This window comes from Phocoena sinus, chromosome 6 (assembly GCF_008692025.1).
Source record: "Phocoena sinus isolate mPhoSin1 chromosome 6, mPhoSin1.pri, whole genome shotgun sequence".
NCBI lineage: Eukaryota > Metazoa > Chordata > Mammalia > Artiodactyla > Phocoenidae > Phocoena > Phocoena sinus.
In genome coordinates, this window is record NC_045768.1 from 105,774,061 (window position 1) to 105,799,692 (window position 25,632).

At 37.8% G+C, this 25,632-nt stretch overlaps 1 protein-coding gene across 2 annotated transcripts in view; it reads left to right on the forward strand.

Moving 5' to 3' along the window:
• The first annotated feature begins 278 nt into the window (after positions 1–278).
• FZD3 (frizzled class receptor 3) overlaps positions 279–25,632 on the forward strand; it is a 91,467-nt gene continuing 66,113 nt past the window's right edge. Inside the window, exons 1-2 of one of the 2 annotated variants that reach the window (XM_032636422.1) lie at positions 279–427; positions 9,864–10,389. In XM_032636422.1, the coding sequence (XP_032492313.1) occupies positions 10,201–10,389 (189 nt within the window). In that variant the 5' untranslated portion in view covers positions 279–427; positions 9,864–10,200. Of the gene's footprint in view, positions 428–7,815; positions 10,390–25,632 lie in introns of both variants that reach the window. The other variant, XM_032636421.1, reaches the window with a different exon arrangement.

The window sequence follows — 25,632 nt, forward strand, 5'->3', positions numbered from 1 at the left end:
TCGGAATACTAGCATCCCAGGGTTGAGAGATGAGAGTCGCCGCGCTGTCTCAGCAGGGAAAAGAGGGATGGCTTTGCACAGGGGGTTATTTAAGAAAAACGCTTCCAGAGCTCGGAACGACTCCGCAGGGGGTAGGAGGCGCCAGCACCACCAGTGGCTCGAAACCGGGAAAAAAGAGGCGAGCGGAGCGGGTACCAGGCAGCTGGGCTCAAAATGGGAACGCTCGGCCGCGCGTGCGCTGCGCGCCTGCGCCGTGCGTGCCAGCGCGCGCTCGCTCCGCTGGCCGCGCGCCCCGGCGCTCGTGAAAGCTCGCGGTCGCTTTGAGGCGCGCGCTGGCGGTCCTCCTTCGCTCCGTTTACCTGAGGGATCCGCGCCCACCCACGGCCGGCGCCGCAGCCCCCCCAGGAGCCCGGCCCCGAGGTGTGAGGTGAGTCCCGGAGCGTGCGGCTCCCCCGTCCGGCTCAGCGGGAAGAGGGCTCGGGGAGTGTGGGGACTGAGGAGGTGCTGCCGCGGCTGCCCGCTCCTCTGTCTAACCCTATGCCGAGGAGCCACCAGCAGCCCCGGCAGCTCCTCCTCGGGGATCGTTATTCTCGTCGTGGCCAAAACAAAAGCCTTGGGTGCCGGGCTGTGGCGGGGTGTCTCGGGGTGGGCGGCGGGGCGCGGGGGAGCGGGGTTTGGGGCTGGGGGTTGAGGCGGACAGATGCCCGCGGACAGGATTAACCCTCGCGGTCCCGAGCTCGCGCCGGGCAACCTGTGCGAGTGTGGCCCGCGTTCCCTCCGCGCCGACCCCGGCCCAGCCCTTCTCTTCGGTGGGCGCCGCGGGGGCGTGTGGCGCTCCGGGGCCGCCCGGGGCGTGGGTGGAGGACGCAGCCGCCGGCTGGGAGGACAATACACCGAGGGCTGCGCGTCGAGGCTTCCCCGGGCCCGGGCGGTGTCTCAGCATCTGACTGGCCTCCTGTTTCCAGTCCTAAAAGTTGTTCCCTCCCCGCCCTCCAGTCAGTTCGCAAAGTCTGCTGCTCCCTCCTCGAGGCTTCCCCCGCTGCCCGCTTTGATGCTCCGTGTGTTTGCCCTGGGGTACCGCGGGGCAGTTCATCCATAGCCTCTGAAATAAAGCTGCTGTTAAAATATTTCAAGACGTTTTAGCAGCTTCCTAGAGGCTTTTGAAGAGTTAGGTGCCTCCTCAATAAGAGAAAGAAAGACGGCTGCTTCTTTTTTTTTCTTTTCTTTCTGTCTTCCTTTTTTTTTTTTTTTTAGAACAAAAGCACATGCCACTAATTCAGGCATAGGAGTCAACTTAAAGTTGCAAAATATCTGCTGTAGGAAAGAGGTCCGGTTTTTGGCCCAGAATTAAAATGAAAATTTGAATTTTGGTTCCCTTCTAAATTTAAAAGGATGGAGCAGCAGAGCAGACTAGCAGCTATGGAAGTGAGTAACTGCTATATAAAAACAGCCAAACAAGATCTTATTTTATAGAAGTAGTTCCCATAGACCTGTCATGTTTATTTACAGGAATTGGGTTACTTGGCAAAGCCAGTACCGCAAGAACAAGGAAACAAAGACCTGACATTGGGGATGTTACCTCCCTCTTCAGCCTTCTTTTAGCCTTTAGCGGTGTGCTGACAGTCAAAAGAATAGATAAATCAGTAGTTTTGTTATTAAGAAGCATTTACTCCTCAAGATAATGCTTTGCATCTGTACTTTTAAGCAAATCAATACCATCTTTTTCCTCCAGGGGAAAAAAAAAAAAAGCATTTGCTTGAACTACCTATCAAACCGCAACATAGAGGTAATAAGACAGGAAAGTGGTGTAAAAGCTTAAGGGGGCAGGCTTGCAAGGATAGAGCTGAAGATAAAAGATAATTGAGATGCAGCCCTTCTCTTACAGGGTTGCCTTTTATTTAGTGCAATAACATGTTCCTCCTCTACCCCCCCAAGGGCTATGAAACTATCAGGAAAATAAGAAGGTAATTAGTAAAGCCTACCATCCTACCTTCTCTTTCCTCCTACTTTTTTTTTTTTCTCATCCACTAATATTCTCTACCTCCACATCTCTCTTGAATCTACCAGTGTCCCATTAATAAAAGAAGAAAGGACCGTAGGCTCTTTCATTCCTTTTTTCATCTTAGCTACTATATTCCTCTGAGCTTTATTCTGTGCTTTGAACATTTAGGTGGCTTTTTCTTGGGAGTCCCATAATTGAGATATTTGAAACAGGGAGGGTTGAGGGGAATATAAGAGTGAAGCGCACATTCTTTCTTTGTATAGTACAATGTGAAAGCTTCATCATTGGGCAAAGAGAGGGGAGTTTTTAACTCACAATAAGTCCTCTGTTTCCCACTTGACAGGAAAAAAATGTCTCTCCCCAACTTAAATTTCATATTTGTTAGTAAAACTATGAGATTTTATACTGAAAACTTATTCTGAGCATATTAGTTTGTTGATGTTAGGCTGCTGTTGACTTTATTTTCTTTAAGAGACAGGTGGTAGGAAACAGTTCTTACCACATCTTTACCTTCTTTTGTAGGGGAGAGCAGTGTTGGCCTCAGGTTTGTTTTTTCTTAACCCCTAAAACTCTAGAATTAGGGCTGCTTAAAGCTGCAGCTGCCCACGTAAAGAGCAACAGTGCAAATGAAAAGCAAGACTTTGAAATATGTTCGAGAGATTGTTCAGTGTAGGTTTGCGAAAAGATGTGTAGCAGGGTCTTGAGGAAAGAAATGAAGGTTTTTAATAGTGGCATTTCCATAAGGCTAGGAATAAATGTTTGAAGAGTAACAACTCTTCATTGGCTAGGAAGCAATTTTAACTGACTATTGCATCAAAAATGATGGATCTCTCTTTGAATTCCAATTTGTTATACTGAGAACTAGCGACAGTTTTGGTGGATCCAAGGAATGCACTGCCAATGAAGGTTGAGATAAATATAACTAGGCTAGTCGGCTTAAAAAAAAAATCCTGGTCCCCAAATTTTATCTCACTGAACTAATTTTATAGTCAAAGCATACAACCATGCTGAAGGGAAAAAAACAAAAATCAGGGGCTTGATATTAGACCATTTTCTGAACAAATTTTAATTGAAAAGAGAAGCCAAGGCTGGAATGTCACCTGATTTTTTTTTTTTTTTTAGTCCAGAATCTGGCTATCTTTTAACTTTCCAGTTTTGTTTTTAGATTCATTTTAAAAGATCTTCTGCTTTCTCTAGTCTTAAAAGTAATGTATAATTTGTAAAATGGACTGGATTTTGATGCCTACCATTCATTTAAATTTTGAACTTAGATGTATTTGTTTTTCCTGTGTTTGTTTTTCTTTCTAAGCCATATCACTCAGCACACTGGAAGATTAGATTATCCATTGTAATCAGTAGATGACAAGATGAACTTTAAAAATTACAGAGATGAAGTAGGAAGGAGATACTCTGAGATTAATAGGAATCTGGGACCTATGAATTAAATATGGAGCTGCATAAATTTTCTTTTTGCAACCAGGAAACAGTATTTCGAGAATGAATTTATTTTTTAAGTAATAAGATATGGAAAACAAAAGGCCAAAAACCACATGGGTTTTAGGAAAAGGAACCTATCACTTTAGAGCAGTGAGTATGCTCTGAATGTATATTTTGCTCTCCAACAAGACCGTAATTTACTTGAGAGAAGAACTCTTTAGAGGTAGTCATTGCTAATCCTTGTAATGCATTCTTGGAAAACTCCTCTGAAAAAAGACTAGGAATATTTCTCCTGTTCCCATTGTAGCCACCGTGTTTGAGGCAACCTTTAGATGGTATTTCTGAATTGGAAATGCAAAATGTTATCTACATTTATAGAGTGTCAAGAAAATTAAATCTAAACTGAGAATGATGAACCAGATCACTTTCTGTACAGAAAGTGTGAATTGGAATAGAATTGCTGAACATAATCTTTTGTTGCAGGACCCTCTTGACAAGCCCTCAGGGCCCACTGTTGTCATTATTTCTTCTGGGATTCCGCCTGCTTTCCTCTTCACAGTTGCCATCTCCTGCTTTTCCCACTTGAGTTCTTTGGGTCTGGCTTTGTAGCCAGCCTGGGAAGACAGTCTTCCAAGACTGCATCCCCTTTATTGCTGTTCTTCAGGACAAACACTCAACTTATTTTAAGGGCTTTTACTTTCTGTCATCAAAAGAAAACTGGTAAATTGGGTAATACCAGATTCCTGATGTTACACATTGATAAAAATTAAAGTGTATGTTTAAATGTATCTATTTCTTTTTGTTTTGTGATGAAATGATAATCAAGTAGCTTAATCTGAAATCAGTTTTCCATGTTATATTGCTCTGTAGAGAAGTGAATGTGCCTTTTTTCTCAGGGTTAGGGCATGAACAACTGTTGCCATATTGCTCACTTTTTACTGGGCCCTGCCTCCTGAGGCTGTTCACTCCAGTTATGTTAATCCAGCAGTTCCCTTTATTCAGCGGAGATTCTGCAGATTCTTATAGTAAAAAAATATAATATCAGTAAGAATGCCAGAAGGACTTTAAACCTTTATTTAATGAGTTGCTATATTTTGGCAGTATCTCTTGGGGTCCCAAATCTTCTCTGTTTCCTGCTGTCTAGAACTTCAACTTACAGCTTTTCCAAGGATGATTCTACCTTAGGAAAAATGACTCTTGCTACCCATACTCACATGATCTTGATTAGAAGCAGATATTTCATTATGTTATATAAGCAGTTTAGAATACATATCAAAATTTTTTTTAGGGCTTCCCTGGTGGCGCAGTGGTAGAGAGTCCGCCTGCCGATGCAGGGGACGCGGGTTCGTGCCCCGGTCCGAGAAGATCCCACGTGCCGCGGAGCGGCTGGGCCCGTGAGCCACGGCCGCTGAGCCTGCGCATCCGGAGCCTGTGCTCCGCAACGGGAGAGGCCACAGCAGTGAGAGGCCCGCTTACTGCAAAAAAAAAAAAAAAAAGTATTTTAAAAAATTGTGTATAACAACATTTGATTCAGCTGATAAGTGATCTGATTTTTTTCAATATTGAAAATCAGTTTTTGACTCATACTATGTTGATCATCAGTTTTTTGCTTTTCTTAACTACCTACAGTAGGACAGTTTTTTTTTTTTTGCAGTACGCGGACCTCTCACTGTTGTGGCCTCTCCCGTTGCGGAGCACAGGCTCCGGACGCGCAGGCTCAGCAGCTGTGGCTCACGGGCCCAGCCGCTCCGTGGCACGTGGGATCTTCCCGGACCAGGGCACAAACCCGCGTCCCCTGCATCGGCAGGCGGACTCTCAACCACTGCGCCACCAGGGAAGCCCAGTAGGACAGTTTTGTGTCCCTTGGCTTGTTGCATAATTAGCAGCCAATAAATCAGTGATTCAGCTAGTATTCTTGTCAGCCAGTCAGCATACATTTATAGATTTAGCGGAGTTAAATTATCCCATACACGAATAATATACGACAGATTTTTAAATAAAATTTTAGCATTTATAATATTTTATTTATATTTTTTTGATTTTGTTTTTTGGCCACGAGGCATGCGAGATCTTAGTTCCTCAACCAGGGATGGAACCCTATGCCCCCTGCAGTGTGGACTCCCAACCACTGGACTGCCAGGGAATTCCCTATAATACTTTATTTTTAAACAACTGAAATAGTTTTATTCTGTTCTGTGTATGTATCTTTTTGACAAAAATGATATATATATATATGCTGTTTTGCAAACCATTTTTAAATTTTATTTTTTACTTATTGTTACTGTCTTACCATGTCAACATGTACAGATCCTGCTCATCTTTTTTAGTGACTATATCATGTATTGGTTGTACCATAGTTTAACCAGTTACTTATTGGTAGACTTATAGGTTGCCTCTGGTTTTTATTTTATAAACAATGTTGCACTAACATTTTGGTTATACATCATGTATACTTGAGTTTACTTTTTTTTTTTAATTTATTTTTGTCCGCATGGGTCTTCGTTGCTGTGCGCGGGCTTTCCCTAGTTGTGGCGAGCGGGGGCTGCTCTTTGTTGCGGTGCGCGGGCTTCTCATTGTGGTGGCTTCTCCTGTTGTGGAGCACGGGCTCTAGGGTGCGCAGGCTCAGTAGTTGTGGTGCACGGGCTTAGTTGCTCTGCAGCATGTGGGTTCTTCCCAGACCAGGGATCAAACCTGTGTCTCCTGCACTGGCAGGCAGATTCTTAACCACTGCGCCACCAGGGAAGTCCCTGTGTTTACTCTCTTAGAATAAATTATAGAATAGGTTTTCTGGATCAGATTGTACACATTTTAAGGGCTTTTGATGTACGTAGCTGTTTTTTTTGAAATACCAACTAGTTTACATTCCCACCAGTAGTATTTGAAAGTGGGGAATTCCCTGGCAGTCCAGAGGTTAGGCACTTTCACTACCATGGCCTGGACTCAATCCCTGGTAGGGGAACTAAGACCCCGCAAGCCACATGGCCAAAAAAAACCCTATAGTATTTGAAAGTGTTGGAATGTTGAAAATGTTCTTTTCCCTGCACCCTCTCCTATACTGTGTTCTGTTATTCTTATTTTGCCTATCTGATTGGAAAAAATGTTATATATCATGTTCACATGTTTTTAGTAGTAAAGTTGAATATCTTTTCATGTGTTTGTTGGCTATTTGTATTTCTTTTGTAAATTTATGTCTTTTTCCCATTTTTCTATTAAAGTATTCTTTACCTGCTTTTTAAAAAATTCATTTTATGTATTACTTTTGCTAAGCACACAATTATGTACAAATATCCTATACTGTTAAATTAGTCTATTTTAGGATAGCATTTCTCAAAATATGACTTATAGATCACCTGTAATAGAACCTGAGATAATCATTAGAATGCATATCATTTTCCAGGGTTCCAATTTCTTAGACTTATGGGGGAATCTATGAATCTGCTACACATTAAGATTAGGGCACCTCTGATTTGGGGGAAATATAAATTCTTTAAGATTTTTACTATTCCTATTTTTCTTTTTGTCTCACGGCATTCCACTGGTTTTTTTTCTTATTTATTTTAATAATCATAAACTACTCTTGATGTATTAAGATTATACCCCAGCCTAACATAATAATTTTACAAAAATGTTTTGATATGTGGAAATTTTTATTTTTTATTTTTTGGCTGCGTTGGGTCTTTGTTGCTGTGTGTGGACTTTCTCTGGTTGTGGCGAGTAGGGGCTACTCTTCGTTGCAGTGCGCAGGCTTCTCATTGTGGTGGCTTCTCTTGTTGCAGAGCACGGGCTCTAGGCGAATGGGTTTCAGTAGTTGCAGCATGTGGGCTCAGTAGTTGGGACACGCAGGCCCTAGAGTGCAGGCTCAGTAGTTGTGGCACACGGGATTAGTTGCTCCATGGCATGTGGAATCTTCCTGGACCAGGGATCAAACCTGGTGTCCCCTGCATTGGCGGGCGGATTCTTAACCACTGTGCCACCAGGGAAGTCCTGATACATGAAAATTTGAATGTTGTAGTACATAAAGGAAAGCACTTTTGTAAGGTGGTGGGGAGCCTTGCTTGTAAATGAGGCAAAAGGAATAATTGAGAGAAAAACAAGTAAATAGAGTAGGCAGAAGTATAAGGGGGTTTCTCATCTAGTTTCAAAAACCCAATGAGCTATTGCTTAGTTTCTTCCTCAAGTTTTATGTGGTAGTCTTCTTTGAACCATATATTTGAAACCCATACTGCTTGAAAAATAGATTCGTCTAAGTGAAATTTTTGAAATTTTTATTGTTATATACATATTCAGTAGGGAGCAATGTTCCCTTTAACTTTTTTCTTTTTCTTTTTTTTTTGCGGTACCCGGGCCTCTCACTGTTGTGGCCTCTCCCGCTGCAGAGCACACCGGACGCACAGTCTCAGCGGCCATAGCTCACGGGCCCAGCCACTCTGCGGCATGTGGGATCTTCCCGGACCGGGGCACAAACCCGCGTCCCCTGCATCGGCAGGCGGACTCTCAACCACTGCGCCACCAGGGAAGCCCCCCTTTAACTTTTTTTAGTTGCAAGCAGATGAACATGCTACATAAGCAGCAAACTACAAAGATGGAACTTATATGGATGTTTTAATACTGTAACCAAATAAAGCTTTCAGTGGTTATTTGACACATTTAATGATATGCATAATTGTTACTGTGCTGCATGGTAATTAAGCTTAAATATAAATGACTGTGTTTATTATCAGTTTTCTTTAGCCAGACATCACATTTTTGGGACCAGCTTGAAGGAGGTAAAAATATGGCAGGCCCAGAAGCTTTTGCAAATATTTCTGGTTTAGAGATTTCATTATTAGAGAGATTCGATGTTTGGGGACAGGTTTGCTCGTATCTTTAGTGTTCCTAATTCTGGAGGCCACAGACTTTCCTTTTCCCATCCACTACTCAAGACCAAATACTAGGGGGAGAAATTGGGAAGATTCAGCCATTCAGCTTTACTTTCTCCAAATAGTTTTTTCTGCCTAGTAATTAAAGCTTGGGATGCAGAGGTCCCAGTCATTGATAGTCAGTGGACAGAGGACAGTTTCCTTCCCTGCTTAAGCCAACCCAGTTCCAGGTCTCAAGGTCTAAGCTGTCACGGGCCCTAGTATATATTTAAGTTGTCTGTTAACCCGGGTCTCTGAGAATTTCTGAACCTGTCTTTTTCATGTTTTCCCAATCTAGGCTGTCTACCGCAAACAGAAATATCTAATATCTATGAAACAAAATGAAATAAAAGCAAATTTAACATCATTATGAAACCAAATGAAAGTATGATGGCTTAGTATATGCTTTTTTCCTGCCAGACCTGCCTTCCACTCCACCTATACCCTTCCAGCCCCAAATGAGATACATATTTTTACCCCTGGAAAAGTAGTGTCAAGTCAAAGATTCTACAACTTGGAAGAAACTATAACTGGGAATCATTCTTATTCCTGCTATAACTTTCTAGGGATGATTTCTAGTCTCTGCAACTTGGCTGTGTGTAATGAAGCATTTGTTGGTCAAATGTTTCTACATCTATGGTACTAAATTTTTGTAGTCTAAAAGGATGAAGTAATATTGGGAAAATGTCCTGATACTACTTTTAGAATCTTCTGTTTGCCAGTTCATTATTGGTTGATAGTAGTCTTTGTATCAGCTGTTATTCAGCAATAAACCTACCTAATGTTTGATGTTGCTTTACCTTTTATAGAGTACTTTTACATGTATTACTTCATAATTCACTCATAAATCATCTTTGTTAGGGAGGTGCTATTTTCAGGAAGGAAAGTTCTGAGTTCAGAGAAGTGAAGTGACTCAAAGAGCTATAAAGAGGCTTGAATCCATATCTTTTTATTTATATTTTACATCTTTCACAGATACCATCTCCCAAATCATTTAATGTAAAAACTGCACTATTAATGATTAAAACACATATAATAAAATTTAAATTAAATAACTTAGGTAATAAGTGTGGCAGATATTTAAATAAAGTTTAGGACAACAGCATACAGATTTTTCAAAATGGATCAATTATGTCTTGTGGCAAATGAAAAATTGCCATCATAGATGGGAAATTAAACGATATGTTATATAGGCAACTGAGGGAAGAAAATTTGTCTTTGAATGCTGTTTATGTATTATGTTAGTATATCTATACCATAAATGATAAAGTAGAAAAACTATACTATATGAAATACCCATGTATTTTATCTATTAGGTCAGTATTATATCTCTCATCAAAGATTCTTTTTTTTTCAATTTCTCTTTCTGGTAGTTCATTGTTAGTGTATAGAAACGCAACTGATTTTGGTATACTGATTTTGTATCCTGAAACTTTACTGAGCTAATCAAAGATTTTAATATCAAGTCGATAATATTTTGAGAGGAAATGACTAATTTCTCCCATTTTTAAAAAATTTCTTTTCAGATATTTCAGTCAAGGGAAGAAATAGCTCTTCTCCTAAGATGGAATCTGTTGTTTGGGAATGTGGTTGATCAACTTGATCTGTTGGCCAAGTGGTGCCCTATGTAATAAAATGAAAAGAAGAGGCAAGATGATGTCATTTTCCCATATTGTGAAACCAAAAACAAATGCCTTTTGTGAGACCAAGCTAACAAACCTCTGACGATGCAAAGAGTATTTCTGTTTGAAGAACTTAACAGAAAAATAGAAGTACTTTCAAGCTGAGACCTGCGAGTGTATAGAGATCTAACATACATATTGAGTAGGCCTGATCATCTGATTCTCATTCAGTCGAGGAAGCATGGCTATGAGTTGGATCGTCTTCATTCTGTGGCCCTTGACTTTGTTTGTGGGGCATATAGGTGGGCACAGTTTGTTTTCTTGTGAACCTATTACCTTGAGGATGTGCCAAGATTTGCCTTATAATACTACCTTCATGCCTAATCTTCTGAATCATTATGACCAACAGACAGCAGCTTTAGCAATGGAGGTAAGACTTGATCTATTATTTGACATGTCGTGGAAAATGATTCTTGTATTGCCCTGTTAAACCAAGCTAATGAATGTGTCTGATAGACAACAGGAAAATAATGTTGTTTTTAACTACATCTTGTACGTTAAAAAGTTATGTATTTAGGTTCAAACTCTAATGGATTGAAGATTTCATGTTTGGGGAATGTTACTCATCTTAGTTTTCAGACATTATTCTTTTATAAAGAAATTTGAAACACTGGAACTTGGGAGATAATAGCCATTCAGAAGTTTAAAATTGTCCAAGTTATGATATGATTACATCTTTTCTGTTTTTGATAATAAAACTTTAAAGAACAGACTATACTAATAGTACTCATAATTCAGTTACTACATATTGAAGGTAACATGACTTTGAAAATGGGTTCTTTTGTTCAGCCTTAGGCTGGTGGTTTACAGTATCTGAATTTTCTTAAATAGTTAAAATGATTTCCTGGTCTTACCATGCCCCTCTGCATGTGGGATCTTAGTTCCCCAACCAGGGATCAAACCTGTGTCCCCTGCATTGGAAGACGGATTCTTAACCACTGGACCGACCACCAGGGAAGTCCCTCCCTGTAACTTTTTATTATGGAAAATTTCATTTATATATTGATAGAAATGTATGGAGTGATATAATGAACACCATATACCCATCATCCAGCTTCAAAAATTATCAACACATAGCTAGTCTTGTTTCATTTATGACTGCACACCCACCTGGGTTGCTTTAAAGCAAATCCCAAACACCATAATTTCATCCATAAATATTTCCATATATATCTCTATAAAGAAGGACTCTTTCAAAATATGTAAACATCATACTTGTATCATCAGATGTACAATTAATGTTTAAATTACTCTTAGAATTTCAGTTTATTTTATAGTTGACTTTTCAAATCAGAGAGCATGCAATGCATTCAATTGATGTCTCAGTTTATAGTTTCTCTTTCCCTTACCCCTCTCCCTTTTTTCTTGTAGTATGTTTGCCCTATTTCTCATAGTTTTATTTTGCAGATTGCATCCCTGTGATGTTATTTACCATGTTCCTCTGTCTCTGTTTTTGTTCTGAAAGAATGCTTCGTAGGCACATAATGTCTGCTTGTTACTCTGTAATTTTAGCAGCCATCGATCATCTCTTAGGTCAATAATTTTATTAGGGGTTTGCAAAATGGTGATATTCTAGTTCTGTCATTCTTCATTTCTCAGCCAGACTACTTTATAAACAGAAACTTCCTCTTTTTGACTATTGGACTATTAAGTTACTCTTGTGTTCAGTTTTTATAAGAAAGACAGGATAAATACTTGATTGTTTTCCTTTGTTTATTAGTTTTTAGGATAACAAATTGATTCACAAGAATCTTTCAAAAGTGACTAATGAGGTCTTTTTTTTAAGTATCATTATGAACTCATGGATTTGTACCATATTTGATGTGTTTCAGTCCATTGCAGTTATTATTTTATTAGGGCTCAAATTGTTTTGTCTTTGGTAGTGGGCGCTGCTTCAAGGTAGCTCCTAAGTGTATTTGACACTACCCTAGTGGTTTCTAATAGCTTCCTTGCTTTCTGGTATGATCTAACCTCATTTCATAAAATTCTGCCTTAGACCTTGAATTATCAGGTTTTTTAGGGAGCACTGGTTCCTTTTAGTTGGAAAGGATTTTTGCGGACTGCTATCTGGGTGTTACGCTTATTGATACTAGGTTAGTCATTTTTAGGCCTTTTCATAGACAGAGCTAGGAAGTACTTTTTTAAAAAGAAAGTACATCGTGAGTTTATACTGATACTTGCAATTAAATCATATTGCAGAGTTTTTATTTAACAGTTTAAAATTTTAGTTTTGTTTTTCTCTTATACTGAAACCTTATTATATAGAGACATTATATAATTTCAGAATAATAGCAATATTATTACTAACAGTGTAATTACTGAAAGCAGTTTTAGATTTCTTTCTACTTCTTTTAGTCCTTAGGGATGTATTTTACCAAGGATGTACAGTCAAATTACTGTGTTTTAAGTTACTTAAGTACTTTTCTGTTTGGTTTAATTCAATACACAATTTAGGTTTGTGTTTCATTTTGATTTTAAAGAATGACTTAAAATTTTTTTTTTGCTTAAGTTTGTTTTATAATTATGTTTCAGAACTTTATATATAGGACAAGGTACAATCAGAGAAGTCTAGTTTCTGGTCGTCTCCCCTCCACCTTATTCTTTCCTTCCCTTAGGGGGTAGTCTTTTTTAAAAGTTTTTTTGTTTATCCTTCCATTAAAAATTATAAATATAATATAACAATTATATAAAATGTTTATACAGTATCTGTCTATATTTATATATTCTTTCACTTTCCTTTGATATAGTGTCATACTGTTTGTTTTCTCTACCTTGCTTTTTTCACTTAACAATATATCCTGGATATTCCATAGTAGCGTTTATAGATATTCCTCAAAAAGATTTCTTTAATTATGGCAGAATATACATAACATAAAATTTACCATTCCAATCTTTTTTGGTTTTTTTTGGCCGCACCGTGCGGCCTGCGGGATCTTAGTTCCCTGACGAGGGATTGAACCCCTGCCCTTGGCAGTGAAAGCACAGAGTCCTAACCACTGGACCATCAAGGAATTCCCCCATCCCAACAATTTTTAAGTGTGCAGTTCAGTGGCATTAAGTACAGTTGCCTTGGTATGTCATCACACTATCCTTCTCCAGCACTTTTTCAGCTTCCAAAACTAAAATTCTGTACCCATTAAACAATAATTTCCCATTCTTCCATTCCCCAGTCCCTGGCAACCACCATTCTTTCTTTCTTTTTTTCTTTCTCTCTGGATTTGACTACTCCAGGGAACTCCCCAGTGGTCCAGTGGTTAGGACTTCGCGCTTTCACTGCTGCGAGCCCAGGTTCAGTCCCTGGTAGCAGAACTAAGATCCCGCAAGCTGGGCCGCTTGGCCAAAAACAAAAAGAAATTGACTACTCCAGTACCTCATTTAAGTGGAATCATACAATATTTGTCCTTTTGTGATTGGCTTATTTCACTTAGCATAATGTCTTCAAGATTCATCCGTGTTGTAGCATGTGTCAGAATTTCCTTTCTTTTTAAGGCTGAATAATATTTCATTGTATGTATATACAAAACATTTAGTTTAACCATTAATTCATCAGACAGTTGGGTTGCTTCCACTTTTTTGGCTGTTGTGAATATAAGCTGCTATGAATATGGATGTATAAATATCTGTTTCTCTGCTTTAAACTTTTTCACACCCAGAAGTGAAATTTCAGGATAATATGATAATTCTGTTTAATTTTTTGAGGAACCACCACAGTTTTGCATAGCAGCTGCTCCATTTTACATTTCTACCAACAGTGCACAAGGGTTCCAATATCTCTATATCCTTACCAGTGCTAGTTATTTTCTGAGTTGTTTGTTTGTTTTGTTTTGGAATAATAGCCATTCTAATGGGTACGAGATTGTCCTCATTTTTTTTTTATAAATTTATTTTATTTTTGGCTGCATTGGGTCTTTGTTGCTGCACACGGTCTTTCTTTAGTTGTGGCAAGCGGGGGCTACTCTTCATTGTGGTGCATGGGCTTCTCATTGCAGTGGCTTCTCTTGTTGCAGAGCACGGGCTCTAGGTGCGTGGGCTCAGTAGTTGTGGCTCGCGGGCTCTAGAGCATAGGCTCAGTTAGTGTAGTGCATGGGCTTAGTTACTTCGTGGCATGTGGGATCTTTCCGGACCAGGAATCGAACTCGTGTCCCCTGCGTTGGCAGGTGGATTCTTAACCACTGCACCACCAGGGAAGCCCCTGTCCTCATTTTTAAAATTCAGTTCTTACTGAAGGACATTTGCTTTTGAAAGCAGAGCTTGCTGTTGATGTCCTTATTCATCTTTGTAGGGCCAGCAGCTAACATAGTGCCTAACACATAATAATTGCTAAAGAAATGTTTGAGTGAGTTAATGAACTTTATAAACTGTGTCTTCCGTAAGAGGTGGTGGTAGTCATGGTTGTGGTTATAGTGCTGTACCTAAGCACTTAATCTCTTGGAGTTTTAATTGATAAATAGTGATGGGCTTTTTGGCGATGGTAATGGTAATCCTCATACCAATACCAAAGATACCACTTTCCTGTGAACGCTAATATTTTACTTTGCCCTTTTTTGGCAGGGGGTGGGGGGAGTGGAGATCAAAATGATTTGAAGCTTTCAACATTGTGTTTACACTTATAAGTGGGGTAATTAAGAAAAAAAATAAAGCAAACCAACTCTCATCTCTAGACCTCTCATGTTCTTTCTGCCTTAATAGTCTCATCTCCATCTTTGCCTGTCATATTCTAATGGTTGTACTTGATGCATTAATAAGTAGAAAAAAAAGGAGTGGATAATAAAACATTTCGTGTAGTATCATCCTGTTTTTGTTGAAGAAAAAAAAGCATGTTCATGTAGAGTAAGTGATCTGGAGAGATTTTTGCCAAGGCCAACAGTGATTGTTCCTGAATTAGCACAATTTATTTGTGTTTTCTATGTTTTTCATTTAATGTTTGTATCAGTATTTTCTGATTTTTCTGTAAGAAACACATTGTGTTTTCAAAATAGTAAAATTAGTACAGAAACTTTATTTTTAAAAATCTCAGCTGTCCTTTTTTGTCTACCTCCCAGTTGCAGTGTCTAAGACTTAGTATTTATTAAGTGTATTTTGATTGAATGACTGAAACTTAAGGAAGAACTTGGTAAATGCCATAAATAGGCATAAAGTGCTAAGAAGATTCAAAAGAGAGAAGGATCATATGTAGCTACAGATAGCTGCAGATCATATTTGAATTAACCTTGAAAGACAGGTGGATTTTCTGTTTGTTTTTAAGAGAATAATATACCCCTTTCTACCAATAATTAACATTTTGTGGATAGGCTTCTTAGGAAATGAAATTTCTTTGATTATGTTTATTCTTGAAATTCATTGCTTATATCTTTAGAATATATGCATTATCCAGCAGATTTACCTCTCATTATCGTTTGTTTAGGTTAATATTAATAAGGTGGTTTTCCCTAAGCAAACAACAATCTAGTGAATTGGATTGAGAAGCCTATTGTGTGACAGGGAAACCAACCAGGAATTAAGAAACTTCTAAATTGAAAAATGTACACACAAGTAGTGGAGAGTTAATTGCATTTAGTTATTTCTGACTATAGGAAAAAAATAGCTTTTAAAATTTTGATTGATTTTCTTGTGTGACAAATCACTTTAAAGGAATGCCTTAAAAATACTTACTTTAAATTAAATTACTAAGTGTGATGGAATTTGGTTTGTGAAGTTTTATCTTTTTTTTTTTTTTTTTTTTTTTGCGGTACTCGGGCCTCTCACTGTTGTGGCCTCTCCCCTTGAGGAGCACAGGCTCCGGACTCGCAGGCCCAGCGGCCATGGCTCACGGGCCCAGCCGCTCCGCGGCATGTGGGATCTTCCCGGACCAGGGCACGAACCCACATCCCCTGCATCGGTAGGCGGACTCCCAACCACTGCGCCACCGGGGAAGCCCGTGAAGTTTTATCTTTTGAGACAGACCATAATTTACAGCTGTTCATGATATTTGAAAAAAGTTTACTTCCTGAAGAAAAGTCAAATTTTATGGGCATCTCTGGAAACTCCCCTTTGACTTAAGAAGATAAATATACGCCTGTGATAATGTCATCTTTCTGCAAACCAGTGCACTGAAAGAATATTGGAAAGTATTTAATATGCTGTCATAAGACATTTTTAAAAAGTAAGATTTGTAAAAGAAAAGCAAATCTGTGGGATTAAAGGTATTTTATTGCAAACCTAGAATTTTTTTAGTATGTATATATAAAGTATAATTCTTAAAGTTTTAGACCTTTTCTCATTAGGAATTTTATTGTTACAAAAAAGTTTTTAAAAGGTCTTATTTTTAATCACTTAAAATTATTCTAAAAAGTTGTTTTTTAATAATTTCTCACTCTAATTTGGATCTGAAATAGAATGAATACCATTTTTGAATTTTCAGTGCCATTCCACATTTGGTTTCACATTTAATGAATTTAGTCATAATATTCCCAAACCTAGTAGGATACAGTTTCTATGGTTATCAGACCCTTTGTAGAGTGACAAAGATTGGAATTCTGATTCTCTTGAGTCAAATTTTGGCCTTTGACTCTGTCCCCTTTTCACACTCCTTGCTAAGCTTAGGCTGTTGCTATGCTTGAGGGCTTGTCAGCTAGAAGGTTCCTATGGTAACAGGAATGGAAATTTCAAAGAAGAAAGAGAATGAGAGCACAAAGGCTTGGTTGATTTGAATCTGAACAAAGAATAGAAGGTTCCATGTCTTACACCTTTGTTGAAGAAAGCAGAAATTTAATTTTAGAAAGTTACTTTTCAGTTTGTAAACTTTGTATACCCTGGTCTTAATTTAGTGAATAAAAGTATTACTGCTTAGGGGAGTACTCAGTAAGAATCTTTTAAAAATTTAATCAGCTAAAGTTCCTTTTTTCTCCTTTATAGAGCTTTGATAGTATTCCTTATCTTAACATATTCTCAACTTTGCAGTATTCAGCCTAGCTCATTTAATTTTGATTTTGCTGAGGTTAAAAATTGTTAGGGTTAAAATCAAGGCAGTTTGCTTATTTGAAAAATATTAATTTTTTTTGTTTTTATATAACAGCTTTATTGAGGTGTAATTTGTGTACAATAAATTGCACCCATTTAAAGTGTTCAATTTGATGAGTTTTGACAAGATGTATACATCCATGAAACCATCACCACTATCAAGATATAAAACATTTCCATCACCTCAAAAGCTTCCTCATGTCCCTTTGTAGTCCACCTCCCTGAGTGGGCTCCCTGTTCCAAGCAACCACTGATCTGCTTTCTGTCATTATGGATTAGTTTTCATTTTCTGAGTTTTATATAAATGTAATTAATATAGTATCTACTTTCTTATGTCTGGTTTCTTTCACCCAGCATAGTGATTTAGAGATTCATGCATGTTTTGTTTTGCTTTTTAAAAACACCATTCCAATTGACAATTGACTTTCTCACTTGGGAGTTGAGAATGGGAAATCAGCAGGGTTCCTCATGCCCATCAAATAGGCCTTCTGTGGCTTTATTAATTTGCAACTCTTTCCTAATCTCCTTTTAAAATGTCTTTTACTGGGTTCTGTACTCTTTTTTTTTTTTGCGGTATACGGGCCTCTCACTGTTGTGGCCTCTCCCCTTGCGGAGCACAGGCTCCGGACGCGCAGGCTCAGCGGCCATGGCTCACGGGCCCAGCCGCTCCGCGGCCTGTGGGATCTTCCCGGACCGAGGCATGAACCCGTGTCCCCTGCATTGGCAGGCAGACTCTCAACCACTGCGCCACCAGCGAAGCCCTGTACTCTATTTTTAAATTTAATTTAATCTTTAAAAATTTTTGGCTGCATTGGGTCTTTGTTACTGCATGCAGGCTTCCTGTAGTTGCGGTGAGCAGGGTCTAGTCTTCGTTGTGGTGCACGGGCTTCTCATTGCGGTGGCTTCTCTTTGTTGCAGAGCACAGGCTCTAGGTGCGCGGGCTTCAGTAGTTGTGGCACTGAGGCTCTGTAGTTGTGGCTTGTGGGCTGTAGAGCACAGGCTCAGTGGCACACGGGCTTAGTTGCTCCGCGGCATGTGGGATCTTCCCAGACCAGGGCTCGAACCCGTGTCCCCTGCATTGGCAGACGGATTCTTAACCACTGCACCACCAAGGAAGTCCCTATTCTTATTTATATGTAATAAGACCATTTTACAGAGGAAAAACGTGAAATTTACAGAGGTTACATAGAACAAATTGGTTAAGCTCAAGGCCTCTGGATAAGAATGCAGAGGTTTAACTCTTGGGACTGTCTTTGTAGTTATGTGATCTTGGGCAAGCTACTTAACTTTCTGTGTCTCATTGTTTTTCAAGTGTATTATAAAATGGGATGACTAATGATAGTACCTACCTTATGGGATTGTTGAGAAGATTAAATAAGATGTGTGAGGCACTTACAACACTGCCTAGCCTGTAGTAAGTGTCAGTAAATGCTAGCTGAGATACAGCACAAGGTACTTACAGCTAACAAGTGGCAGAAGCATAAACTTATAGCTTTAGACTCAGTGCAAGCAGCACAAAATAGTCACTCAAGTCAATTTTATAATTCATGATGGGGCTCACAAATGGAGGTTTTACTAACATAGTAACATCATGATATTGGATTAGTTGGTATTGTATGCATTGCTGAGGACCACGCAAGTTTGAGACTCACTTAAGGCATACATATGCATATATGTATGATGTATGTACATACATCAAAATAGTGCAGAGAGATTCTTTGTACTGTACCTAGTTTTCCCCCAGTCTTCCTATCTTATGTAACTATTATACAGTATCAAAACCTGGAAGTTAACATTGGTACAATCTATAGCCCTTATCATATTTCACCCGTTTTTACATGTAGTCATTTTTGTGTCTGTGAATGCACATGTACGTGTGTGTATATTGTCTTTGCAGTTCTATCACACGTATAAATTCGTGTAGCCATCACTTTGGTTAAGATACAGAACTGTTTTAGTGCCACCGAGGAACTCCCTTGTGCTTCCTTTCTCCCTCCCCCGTTTCCTATTTCCAAGTAACCACTAATTTGTTCTCTAGCCCTATAATTTTGTCAGTTCAAGAATTTATATAAATAGAATCATACAGTATATATAATCTTTTGAGATTGGCTTTTTTAAATTTAGCATAATACCCTTGAGATCCATCCAAGTTGTTGCATGTATCAGTAGTCATTGTTTTCAGTTGCTTAGTAGTATTCCATTATATAGATGTTCTGCAATTTGTTTAATCATCCATTGACAGATACTGAGTTTTTTCCAGCTCTTTGCTAGCTTTAGCTAGTGGATATTTGTTGAACGGACTATCCTTCCACCATTGAATTGCTTTTGCTTCTTTGTGAAAAATGAGTTGGTTATTCTTGTGTGGATTTATATCTGTGTTCTGTATTGTGTCCTGTTTTATCTTTGTTTCTATTTTACCACCAATACCACAGTGTCTTGATTACTGTTAGCTATATAGTAAGTCTTAAAATTGGAGAGCATGATTTTTCCCACTTTCTTTTTCAAAATTGTTTCAGTTATTCTACTTCTTTTGTTTTTTTAATATAAATTTTAGAATAAGCTTGTCTTTAGCTCCTAAAAGCATGCTGGCTTTTGACAGAAATTTCATTAAGTCTAGGGATCATTTGGGAGAAGATTGACACCCTACATGTTGAATCTCTAGTCTATGAACAGTGTTGTTATGGATTGACTTGAGTCCCCCTAATAAGCCCTAACCCCCAGTACCTCAGAATGTGACCTTGTTTGGAAATAGGGTCTGGAGTAGTGGAGTACTGAGGTACTTCTACTCCAGTATGACTGGTGTCCTTATAAAAGGGAATTTTGGACACAGGCACACATAGAGGGAAGATATGTGAAGAGGCACAGGGGGAATGCTGTGTGAAGATCGGATTTATGCTGCCACAAGCCAAGGAACTTCTAGAAGCTAGGAGAGATACCTGGAACAGATCCTTCCCTAGCACCTTTAGAGGGAGCATGGCTCTGCCAACACCTTGATCTCAGACTTTAGCTTCCATAAATGTGAGACAATGAATTTCTGTAGTTTAAGCCACACAGTTTGTGGGACTTTGTTGCAGCAGCCCTAGCAAACCAGTATAACTGTATATCTGTCCATTTATTTGTATCTTCCTTGATTTCATCAGCATTTTATAGTTTTCAGCATACAAGCCCTATACATGTCTTGTTGGACATATACCCAGGTGTTTCTTTCTTTAAAAATAAATGTGATTATAAATATATTGTTTTAACTTAGTTTCTACATGCTCATTATATATAAAAATGCAATTGTATATAGAAATACAACTTTTTGGTATGTTTTTCTTGTATTCTGCAACCTTGCTGAACTTATTAATTCTAGGATGAATACATTTTTTCTTCTTTTTTTTTAAACTAATTTAAAAGTGTTTTTTGAGATTCCTTGAGATGTTCTATGTAGACATTAATGTCATCTGCAAATAGGGACAGTTTTCTTTTTCCAATCTTTACACTTTTTATTTCTGTTTCTTGTTTTATTGTGCTGATAGGACCTCTAGTACTATGCTAAGTAAGGGTGGTGAGAGCAGGCATTCTTCCCTTGTTTCCAATCTTAAAGGTAGGAATCCAGTGTTTCACCACAAAGTATGATGTTAACTGTAGGGTTTTTGTATATGTACTTTATCAAGTTGAGGCAGTTACTTTCTGTATGTACTTTGCTGGAAACTTTTGAAAATCATGAATGCTTTTTCTGCATCATTTGGTATGATCATGTGATTTTTTTCTTTGTTATTAGCCTGTTGATTTGGTGGATTACATTGATTGATTTTTTGAATATGGAACCAGCTTTGGATTTCTGGAGCAAACCGTACTAGGTTGTGGTATATAATGCTTTTAATATATTTTTGGACTTGATTTGCTACTATTTTGTTAAGGAATTTTGCATTTTGTTCACTGGGGGTATTGGTCTGTAGTTTTCTTCCTTTGTATTATCTTTGGCTTTAATATTAAGTAATCCTGACTTCATAGAATTTGTTGGGATTAGTTCTCTGCTATTTTCTGGGAGAGATTGTGTAGAATTGGTATTCTTTTAAAATTGTTAGTTAGATTTTACCAGTGAACCCATCTGGCCTGGATATCTTTTTTAGGAGGTTTTAAACTACAGATTCAATTTCTTGAATAGTTAGAAGACCATTCAGATTATCAGTTTCATCTAGGGTGAGTTTTGGTAGTCTGGCTTCTGAGGAATTGGTCCACTTCATCTAAATTGTCTAGTTTACGTGCATAGAGTTGTTTGTAATATTCCTTATTGTATTTTTAATGTCGGCAGTCTCTAGTGATATCCTCTTTCATTCTTGATATTGGTAAGTTGTGTTCCTTTCTCTCATTCTTTTTTTAATCATTGTTAATAGAAGCCTATCAGCTTTACTGATATTTTCAAAGAACCATCTCTTGGGTTGAGTGATTTTTTTTTTTTCCTATTGCCCTTCTTTGTTTTCAGTGTCATTGATTTCTCTTCTTTATTATTTCCTTCCCTTTGCTTTTGGTTTATTTTGCTCTTTTTGGTTATTATGAATAATGCTACTCTGATATGAACATTCATATACAAATTTTTGCTTGAACATGATTTTAAATTATTTTGGATATATTCCTAGGAGTGGAATTGCTGGATCATGTGGTAATTTTATGTTTAACTTCTTGAGGACTCACCAAACTGTTTTCTCTAGTGGTTGCCTTATTTTACATTCCCATCAGCAAATGTATGGGGGTTCTGATTTCTTACTAACACTGGGTATTTTCTGTTTTTTAGATGGGGTTGTGGGTGTGATGTTGTATCTCATTGTGGTTTTGATTTGCATTTCCTAATGACATTGATCATCTTTTCATGTGCTTATTTGGTCATTGCATGACTCCTTTGGAGAAATGTTTGTTCAAGTGTTTTTGCCCATCTAAAAAATTGGTTTGTTTTTTTTTTTGTTGAGTTACAGGAATTCTTTTTGTATTCTGGACACTAGACCCTTATCAGATATGATTTGCAAATATTTTTCACTGTGTGGATTGTCTTGTTCACTCTCCTTCTGATAGTGTCCTTTAATACACAAGAGGTTTTAATTTTGATGAAGTCCAATTTATTTTTTCTTTTGTGCTTGTGTTTTTGGTGTTTAAGAAACCATTGACAAATCCAAGGTCATGAAGATTTACCCTTATGCTTTCTTCTACAGGTTTCATAGATTTTGCTCTTACATTTAGGCCTTTGATCCATTTTGAGTTAATTTGGATGTGGTGTGAGGCAATCAGCCAATTTTATTCTTATGCATGTGAATACTCAGTTGTCTCAGCACCATTTGTTGAAGAGACTATTTTCCCCCCATTGAGTGGTCTTGGTACCTTTGTGAAAATTAATTGACACACATGTGAAGGTTTATTTCTGGATTCCCAGTTGTATTCCATTGGTCTGTATGTCTAGCATTATGCTAGTACCATACTGTTTTGGTTACTATATCTTTGTAATAAGTTTTAAAGTGGGAACGTTTTGTTCTTTATTTTCAAGTTTGTTTTGACTGTTCGGAGTTTCTTGCATTCCATATGAATTTCAGGATCCGCTTCTCCATTTTGGCAAAAAAAGGCCATTGGGAGTTTTGAAGGGACTACATTGAATCTGTAGATCAGTTTATGGAGTATTGCCATTTTAACAACACTAAGTCTTCCAATCCATGAATATGGGAAGTTTTTATGTTTATTAGGTCTTCTTTGATTTCTTTCAACAGTATTTTGTAGTTTTCTGTTTTGCATCACATTGGTTAAATTTATTCCTAAGTATTTATTCTTTTTAATGCTCTTATAAATGGAATTGTTTTTTAATTTCCTCTTTTGGCTTTTTTTGAAGTTTATTTTTAATGTATTAACTACAGTTGTATTTCTATCAACTTGATATCAACTCTATCAGTTGATTTTTTTTTTCTATATTGACTTTGTATCCAGTGACTCTAAATTTATTTATTTGATGGTTTATAGATTACTTTAGATTTTCTTTGTAACAACCATGTTTTGTTAGTCTGGTTCAATTAGGAGACAGAACCACTCAGTGATTTAAACAAGGGAAGTGTAATATGAAGAATTAATAAACTATTAAAGAAGAATAATTATAAGATATATAGAGAGCTCTACAGGGTTCTCTAGGGCTGAGGGACAATCTTAGAAGGGGCCCCCACCCCAAGGCTAAGACCTTAGTTGTACAGGATATAGTTACAGCTCACTAGGTAGCAGAGAACATCACAGGGTTGCTTGGGCCAGAGCTGGTCCACAGTTACCAGGCAAGCAGGACGCAACCCTTCAGAGGCATAGGCAAGTATTGGGTAAATAGAGAGTCAGGGCACTGCTGCAGGCAGGAGGCCTTGAGCCTACAGTGTCTATTTTGGGAGGGCTACAGGAAGGTGTTTACTAGGCTGGGCTGGGACTGTGAGGTTGATGAGGGATCGTTCTAGGCACATGGGCATAGATTTCCTCACATTTACACTGCTGACTATGCAGCAGCCCCAACCAACAAGAGAAGCCCCCTTCATCCTGCAGTATTTCTCCAACACTCTATTGAGACAGTTTAAAATCATGCTCACTGTAAAGAAGAAATGATGAAAGGAATCCCATTCATTATCACAGAGCATGTGTTGAAGGGTGAGTTTGGAACTGAGAGATACAAATTTGGTAACTGGAGCACATGTTATCTGTGAATAATGACAGTTTCTTCCCAGTTCATATACCTTTTATTTCTTCTTTCTTTCCTTCTTTCTTTTTTTTCCCTGACAAAGCAAGAGACTTTATTAGGAAGGGGCTCCTGGGTGGAGAACAGCAAGGTAAGTGAACCCAGGAGAACTGCACTCTGTATTTCTTTCCTTCTAATCCTTTACGTTTTATTTCTTCTTGATGCCCTAGCGAGGACTTCCAATACAGTGTTTAATAGGGTGGTGATAACAGGTACTTTTGCCTCATCTTTGATCTCAGGGGACGCTTTCAGTCATTTACTACAAAGTATGAGGTTTGCTGTGGTTTGATGTATATGCTTTCTATAGGATTGAGGAAATTCCCTTCTTAGTCTGTTAAGAGTTTTCATAATAAATGGGTGTTGGATTTCATCAGATGCTTTTATTGCCTCTGTTGAATAGATTGTGTGATTTCCTGCCCTTTTTCTGTGAATGCCATTAATTGCATTAACTGATTTTTCAAATGTTAACCAGCATTGTATCCTTGGAACAAAACTTTATTTGGTGTGATATATTATTCTCTTTTATATTGTTCTGGATTAATTTACTAATTTGGGTTATGATTTTTACACCTATGGTCATGAAATGTGATTTTCCTTTCTTATATAGTCCCTGTTGGGTTTTGTTATAAAAATTATGCTGGTTTTGTGAGGTGTGAGGTGAGTTGAGAAAGTTTCCTTTTTTTGGGGAAGAGTTTGTATATGATTGCTGTAACTTCTTCCTTAAACGTTTGATAAATTTTTTCTAGTGAAACCATCTTGGCTTGGAGTTTTTTTGGGGAGATAGTTTCTAATGGCTTAAATTTCTTCATAAATGTGGATAGAAAACTAGATTTTATATTTCTTTTATGATTTTTGGTAAATTGTGATCTTTTTCCAAGGAATTAGTTCATTTCATCCTAACATGTCGAATTTATTATTTATAGTATCCTCATTATATTTCTAGTAATTTTCTGTCCTTCATTCCTAATATTGGTAATTTGTGGGTTTTTTCCTCTTTTACTAATTATTGCCTTTTTTCTGCTTTCTCTAGGTTTGATTGGCCATTCTTTTTCCAGCTTCTTGAGATGGAGCTTACCATTGATTGTTTTTCAGGCTTTCTTATTTTCTGACATATGCATATCAGGTTATAAATTTCCTCTGAGTATAGCTTTTGCTGACATTTTATTTATTGTCTTTACTACTTAATTCTAAATGTAGATTATACATATATATAAACATTAAAATGTAATACATATAATATATAATTATATACAATTTAAATTTCAGTTATGATTTCCTTTGTTGATTATGGGTTATTTAGAAGTTTTTTTGTCTAATTTCCAAACAGCCAAACAGTTGAGTATTTTCTAGGGTTCTTTTTGTAATTGATATCTACCTTAATTCAATTTTAGTCATAGAACAGTCTGGTTTTAGTACTAAGAAGTTTTTTGTGGCTTATTTTAGGACTTACAATATGGCCCGTTTTGGTAAAGATTCCATGTGTATGTTAAATAGGTTCCACTCATTGTTGGGTGCCATGATTATAAATATGTTGTTTAGGTCAAGTTTGTAATTGACTTGTTTAGATTTTCTGTTTTCTCATAGAATTTTTGTCTCTCTCTTCTTATTGAGAGAAGTGTATCAAACTCACTCTGATTGTGGATTTGTGTATGTCCCATTTTACTTCTGTTTTTTTATTAAAATAATTTAAAGCTGTGTTAAGTGGTACATATATGTTTAGATTTACTTTTTAGTCATGGTGAATTGATTCTTTTGTCTTTAAGAAATGACCTTCTTTATCTCTGAGAACACTCCTTGTCATAAAGTGTAGTCTTGTTTTTGGCTGGTTCTTTCATTGTTTATTGTTTGCCGTCTTTTTAGTTTTAACCTATCTCTGTCCTTATA